This window comes from Aspergillus saccharolyticus, assembly GCF_003184585.1.
Source record: "Aspergillus saccharolyticus JOP 1030-1 unplaced genomic scaffold BP01scaffold_86, whole genome shotgun sequence".
NCBI classification, from domain to species: domain Eukaryota; kingdom Fungi; phylum Ascomycota; class Eurotiomycetes; order Eurotiales; family Aspergillaceae; genus Aspergillus; species Aspergillus saccharolyticus.
Genome location: NW_020290696.1, coordinates 26842 through 34363, shown reverse-complemented (window position 1 = coordinate 34363; position 7522 = coordinate 26842). Strand labels below are relative to the sequence as shown.

Genomic DNA, 7522 nt, shown 5'->3' with positions numbered 1-7522 from the left:
TGGCATTCCTCAAGCAGCGTCCAACAAGCCTCCGATACCCAGATGGGCATACCCCGTGGGTATACCCACGGGTACTTCTCTTGGCATTCCTCAAGTGGCGTCCGACAAGCCTCTGATACCCAGGTGGGCATACCCCGTGGGTATACCCACGGGTACACCTCTTCGCATTACCCGCAGCCAGCGTCCAACAAGTTCGATATTCAGGCGAGCTCACCCCCTGGGAATACCTGCGGCTAAAATTCTCAGCATGACGTCAGGGAACTAGATAAGGTCAAGTGCAAAGTCTGTTCCTCTGGCTCGCTGGAACCTACGAGCCCACAACGTTAATTTGTTGTTTTTTCTTTTCCAAAAACAATTTCCAGCGATGCCACCCTCTACAGCTTCACTGCTCCAATTTTCTCTACGAGTTACATTCCTGACTGTCAAGAAGCAGTATTGGGGACCTGCGAGTGATCAATGATTAATCCAAGCTAATGCCTAAGAGAAATTAATGTATGCCATCTTCCGCTCTGCCAGGTTTGATCTTGTTGATCATTATATCTACATAGGGTTTTACATTAAGTCGTTTAGTACAAAGACCTCCGTGTCACATTCTTTTTGCTTAAGGCATATATTATACTGTAATGTCTAATCTTTCCAGTGGTAAAAGATCTATGGAAGCACAAATTGATGACCGGACTTCGACAAAGCCAGCAAAAGTCATTACACACATCTACCCTTCTAGCTCTGCATTGCCTGGTGATATTGTATTCAAGTAAACGAGGATCAATGTCTGGGACCATTATATGCTCATATTATCTCTTCAAACCAACTCCTATCTTACCTACAAGAAATCATATCCTTACTCTTCGGTCCTCATCCAAAAATATGCGATCAATAGAATGAATCGTTTCTCACAGCTTAGACCAGCAATTCACCGCAACATTGTGCAACTACATCATACTTACCAAGATGAAACATCGGTATCTATGATATATGAAGTGACGATTGCATCTTTATGAGATATTCTGGGTTTCCAGCCTTCTTGGAGTACTGTCCACACAGTTGCTGTTTGCAGTGGTGTGCTATGTGCCTTAAAGTTCATGCATGATACTTTGAAAATATCACATGGGAAGCTACAGTTCTTCCGGATACCGGTGTCACTACCTACACTCTTCGATTGTTTCAGCAACCCTGGGATGAAACAACACTAAGCCAATCCTGGCACGGACCAGGAAGATAATAGAGCCGTGTATTGTAAGACATATAACATCTTCGTCATATAACAACTGTTTGTAATTATGGATATCTTTTTATACCACGTGTTATCTATCTACTATCGGTTCTGGGAGAATCGCAACCGCCGTTCAACTACTGATGGCACCCAAATCACAAGAATGGCCCCTAATCTAGCTCAATCAACGCTTGATCTTATCCACGATATGTTGATCAATGGAGACCTTAGTGCTTCTCAAATGGCCGAGGCGGCTGGTTGCAGTATACGAGCCATCTTTCGACTGCGATCCAACCTTCAACTTTTCGGCAGTCTTAAAGCCCCCCCAATCAAAGGCGGACGGCCCCGAAAAATAACTCCGGTGATGCTAGAAGCTCTATGTGACCATCTTCTAGAAAAGCCAGATTCGTACCTACACGAGATGGAATTATTCCTGCTAGACGAGTTCGACATGCGTATACCGAAATCTACCATAAGTGATGCGCTTCATAAGCAAGGATGGTCGAAGAAAGTTGCTCGGCAGCAGGCCAAGGAGCGAAATTCTGATTTACGAGATGAGTATATTCATTTAATCTCCGACTTCTCTTCGTTCCACCTGGTCTATGTCGATGAGTCTGGGTGCGATAAACGGATAGGCTTTCGAAGAACTGGATGGTCTCCGAGCGGTACAACGCCAGTCCAGATATCTAAATTCCACCGGGACCAACGCTACCAGATTCTTCCTGCTTACTCCCAGGATGGAATCATGCTTGCTCGTATATTTCAAGGCACAACTGATGCAGCTCTCTTCGAGGACTTTATCGAAGAACTTCTTCAGCATTGCGGAAAGTGGCCCGAGCCTAAATCGGTTCTGATCATGGACAATGCATCTTTTCATCATTCGGAGCGGATTGAGCGAATGTGCACAGAAAGAGGTGTCAAACTTGTCTATCTTCCGCCCTATTCACCCGATCTAAATCCTATTGAGGAGTTTTTTGCTGAACTTAAATCTTTTATCCGTCGAAATTGGCACGTTTACCAGGACGACACGGCCCAAGGGTTCGAAGCGTACCTTGAATGGTGTGTCGATAAAGTTGGAGCAAGAGAGCAAAGTGCAGAGGGGCACTTTCGGCATGCAGGGTTGACTATTGAGCATTATAGTAACGATTAAGCTGCAGGTGACAGTCATCAAGTGATCGCAAATTGTGCAGCATGGTTGCAAATACCTATATCTCTATATAGACCACTACATGAAAGACCGCCAAAGTACAAGATTCTCAAAATAACTCAAAGTCCTCGTTTCGATTGAGTTTTCTATCCAGAAGCCAGTCATTGACTTCACCAACAAACCTGCGTGCGGCTCCCAATTTGACACCCTGACTGATAAAGAATTCGGGATTTTGATCATGGTAAATTTGTTTTAGATCAAGACAATTCTCCAGTGTCACGTCACGTGCTTTGATGATATTCTCTTTGAAACTGTCGGTGCTCACCCGTGAGAGGTGCCATGCAGTGTATTCCGCAACAGCTACCTCAAGAGGCCCAGGAATATCGATGGCAGTACGGATAGGAGAATGGCTTGCAGAAAGAGGGTCAGCATGGGCTGGAGGAGATGCTGTCATGGGCTGAGATGGTTGTGTAGGGAGTACGTTGATATTAATTGGGAAGGTGGATCCGGTTGCGGAATGTGTAGGAGTCTTTTGTCGTAGCTCGAGTCGCTGCTGCTCCTCTGCATATAGCTGTTCGCGAATACTGTCGGGTATATCATCATGTGTTTGAATCACTCCACCCTCTTTCTCCACGAACCTCACCAACTTCCTCAGATGGTGCGTCCGTAGTTTGTAATGCTTTTTGCCCACGGGATCCTGCCAGCAGTACTGTGATTCAAGGCGGCATGGTGCGCCAGGGCATCGCATTGTCCTGTATACGTCCCGCCATGCTGAAGGTTGCCCTGAAACGTTTTCAGCATCAATCTCAGCGTCTCGTGCGTTGAGCATCCTTTTGGTAATTGATGATTGTCCCCTTTTATCAGACCCAGTCAAAAGCGGTTCGGAATCTAAATAATTGATAGAAATGCAAAGTCGAAGCTTTTTTCCTTCTTGGGACAAGCTCTTCCACCTTGCAAGCTGCCTTTGTATGGCTGTCCAGTCAATATCAGTCTTCTCAAAACGCTTGGTCAGATCGCGTTGTGAGCGATCGTTTACCGAAACCACTACTGTAGTGTCATCTAGTCTCACCCGTCGGTTGCGAGCTACCTTCCGACGTAAGATATCCTCCGCTTTCTGCTTGATATCGGACCAATAAAAGCTGGGGTCGAGTATCAGGTCCTGTTCTGTGTCCTTTGCCATCACCCGATTGTTCAGAGTCACCCTCCATTCGATAGAATAATGGATATCAGTTCCTTCCCAGTCATCAACCCTTGTTTCCCAATCTAGTACGGAATTTTGTTGTTCGGGTGGAGTATGACGCAAGGGGGTGAAACTTCGACTTCCATGGTTGGAGGGGCTGGATCCGAACGGGGTACACTCGCGGCCAAAGTTCCCGGGGGTGGGGGCATACGAAGGGGACCGTTCCCACAGAGTAGAGTCCTGTACCTGAGAAGCGGTCCCACTCAGGGGATTGAAAGCATTATCATCAAGACAATAGATACCGACGAAGAGCCTATTGATAAGAAGCCTTGGATGTCAGTCAGGAAGGTAAGAGCTTCCCAGTAACCAGATACATGGAGTTAATTTTAAGGAGGGCTTCTGACAGGCTCGGGAAAATCAAGAGTAGAGCCAAATGTATTGTACTACTCATGCTGCAGGTGTGGTTGATAGCAATATGCCGATAGAGGGGCAACAAGCGGTGGAACTGTCAGAAACAGGAGGCCACGTTTCTTGGGTTTCCCTTAGTCATGACTGGCCCTCGGCTCGGGCCGACACCACATCCGATGTCGAATAACTCACCAAGACCAAATTTGTCGAACTACGAGGAATTGAAGATTATCCAAACACTCAAATTATCTTGACTTGTGATTTGATGATCCTGTCTATGGGTGACACGCAGGTCTTCTGATCGATTAGCCATAAAAGTGCTTAAAATAACGGATTGATGTTATCAGGTGCCGAGGATCGCCTCCTATCTCAAATGTTCAGCTTACAATATGATGAATATAGAGGATCGACCCCCGGGTACGTTTCTGTGTTCCGACGCCAACACCATGGCACGTGACTTTGACCGGAGTAGACAAGGTAGGAATCCCCGCCTTCTACAGTGCACCACAGAGCTGGCTATAACTGGCTAAGCCAAGCAAGGATTATCCTTGCCATTCAGCTGTGCCAGCTCAGCAACGAATTTGACGCTAGTATCGACCGACGATGGCTGTGTTCCCCTCTCGAACTGCTCTTCTCCCGGAGTTTCGCTTTCACCCAACACACAGCAGCTGATCTTTCGAAATATTCAAGATGCCACACCCCTTCGGAAAGCGTTTCAGTCATCTATTCCATCGGCGGAAAGAGAGCGAGAAGCCGATAGTCGAACCAAGGCAAAACGAAACCCAAGAGCATTCCACCAATAATAATGCCCACCTTGTCCCTCCCAAGCCTGCAGACCAGGCCATTAAGTCAACGCAAACTTTGCAGCCGCGAGACTTGTGGCAAGCTGCTCATGACCAGCTTGATAAAAGCCAGCAAAATATTCTCTTAATCAAGGAGATTTCAATCGCGCCGGGTGAGGCGAAAAAACATCTTAAGGATCTAATCGATCAGGTTATCACAACAACCGAAGAAGGATATGAAAAGTATTATCAAACAGCTGATAAAACATTCCGGAAGACTTCACGGAAGATTCTCGATGCTGCACTATCATTCAAAGATATTATAGGTGCGGTGGCTGCACTCGACCCGACGCAGCATGCGGCTAGTGTGTGGAATATTGTCTCACTTACTCTAACAGTATGTATACAACTGGGCATATTGGAAATCGCTGCAGACATATTCATTAATTGGTATGCTAGTTGGCAAAGAAATACTCCCAGTCCCGTGATTCCCTATTCGAATCATCGCAGTACCTGGCAGATGTTCTGACATACGGTGTCTTTATCGAGCAGAAATTTCACGAGAAAACAAAGAGTATCTCTGACAATCATCTTGTAGAAGATGCATTGATCAGACTTTATAAAGCTATCTTGTGTTACGCGGTCCAGATACGCAAATTCCAGGAAGCAAGTGTTGGAGAAAGAGTACTCAATACAGTGACTGATAGCCTTCATCAACCACTCATCGCACTCAAGTCTTCGGTTGAGAATGAAAGGGCTAAGTTAGATAAATGGATTGGATTGATCGAATATCTTAACCGCACAAAAGAGGCAGAGAATATCCTATACAAGATCGATGAACTAGCCGATTCCTTGAAGAAACTCCTTGAACATTCTGGCTTTAAGAGCTTACCGTTAGCGGAAGGAGCATTTTTCGACTCTTATACTCCTCAGCGTGAGGATTACTGTCTTCCAGATACAAGAACAGATCTTCTTCACCGCATTTCGTTGTGGGCTCAGTCGCAAGATCAACTTATTTTCTGGCTAAATGGCATGGCGGGGACTGGTAAATCCACTATTGCACGGACTGTCGCTCAATCCTTCCAAAACCAAGGGCTTTTAGGTGCCAGCTTTTTTTTCAAGCGAGGCGAAGCCGACCGTGGTAACGCAAAGCGCTTTGTGTCGACTCTCGCACGTCAACTAATCATCAAGCACCGGCAACTAGGTTTCGATGTCTTCAATGCAATTGAGAATGATTCGGATGTTGTGTTTAAATCTCTTGATATACAGTTTGAGAAGCTCCTTTATCAGCCACTCCGGAAGCTGTATACTAGCCAATCTACAACAATTGTGATTATTATTGATGCTTTAGACGAGTGTGCCGGCGACGAGCACCAACAAATTATCCTTGACTGCTTATTTAAGATGCAAGAAATCAAATCTGTGCATCTTCGAGTATTCCTAACCAGCCGACCGGAACTCCCTATTCGCAACAGCTTTGACAAAAATAAGGATCACCACGATTTGATCCTCCAAGAGCTTCCCAAGTCCGTGATTGAACATGATATTCGGCTTTTCTTCGAAAGTAAGCTTTTGGCCATACAAAAAGAGCGCTCACTGTCACCCGACTGGCCCGGAAGTGAGAAAATTGAAAAGCTGGTAGCAATGGCTATTCCTCTATTTATCTTCGCAGCTACGATTTGCCGCTTTGTCGGAGAGAGAAAATGGCGTCCAGAACAACGGCTTGAAAAGATTCTCAACAGTGCGAGTGCATCTTCAGAAGACGAAATGGCGCGAACATACACGCCTATCCTAAGCCAGCTTCTTGCTGGAGCTAATGAGGAAGAGACACATCAGCTGAAGAAAGAGTTCCAACATATAGTTGGGACCATTATTCTTCTAGCTTCACCTTTGCCCCTTCATGCTCTCTCCCTGCTCATTGAATTTCCACTTGATGATATCAATACTCGCTTGGACGGATTCCACTCTGTTCTCAGTATACCGGTGGATTCTGAAGCACCAGTCCGGATTCTACACTTGTCATTTCGAGACTACCTCCTGGACAAAAAGTGCCCGTTTTATGTTCCTGAGCAAGATACACATAGTAGAATCGCTTCACATTGTCTCCGGCTTATGAAAACCCGGCTCAGAGAGAATATATGCGAGCTGCAAAGTTACGGAATCCAACAAGAGGAAATCAAGCCTAAGATCATCAAAGACTATCTGACTTCTGATATACAATACGCCTGTCGCTACTGGTTTCATCATGTTGAACAGAGTAAAGGTCTTATTATGGACTGTGATGTTCTTATTTTTCTCCAAGACCACTTTCTTCACTGGATGGAGGTACTAGCTCTGATGGGAAGAATTTCGGAAGCGGTAGGATTAATAGATGCATTAAAGTCAAGAGTATGTATAAGTTTCTAGTTCGCTGCTTAGAAGACTGGCTGAATATTATCTAGGCGCAACTTGGCTCTGAGTTATCTGATTTTTTATATGATGCGGAAAGGTTTATTCGTCAAAATAACTACATGGCAGCAATTGCTCCACTACAGATCTACCGCGCTGGTCTTGTATTTGCACCGACCAAAAGTATTATCAAGCAGATATTTATTAGCAAAGTCAAAGATCAACTGGCAGTTGGAACAGCGGTGGAAGATTCCTGGAGCTCAAATCTCCAGACATTTGAAGGGCATTCCAGTAGGGTCAGCTCGGTGGCCTTCTCACCGGACGGCCGCACGCTGGGGTCGGGCTCGGCTGACGAGACCATCAAGCTCTGGGACACGGCCACGGGCGTCGAGCAGCGCACGCTG

General features: G+C 45.8%; 1 protein-coding gene across 1 annotated transcript in view; it reads left to right on the top strand.

The window, feature by feature from the left end:
- The first annotated feature begins 4399 nt into the window (after nucleotides 1–4399).
- BP01DRAFT_361557 (NACHT and WD repeat domain-containing protein) overlaps nucleotides 4400–7522 on the top strand; it is a 5403-nt gene continuing 2280 nt past the window's right edge. The window contains exons 1-3 of the mRNA XM_025576183.1: nucleotides 4400–5127; nucleotides 5190–7118; nucleotides 7172–7455. Of these exons, the coding sequence (XP_025426071.1) occupies nucleotides 4639–5127; nucleotides 5190–7118; nucleotides 7172–7455 (2702 nt within the window). The 5' untranslated portion in view covers nucleotides 4400–4638. The remainder of the gene's footprint in view (nucleotides 5128–5189; nucleotides 7119–7171; nucleotides 7456–7522) is intronic.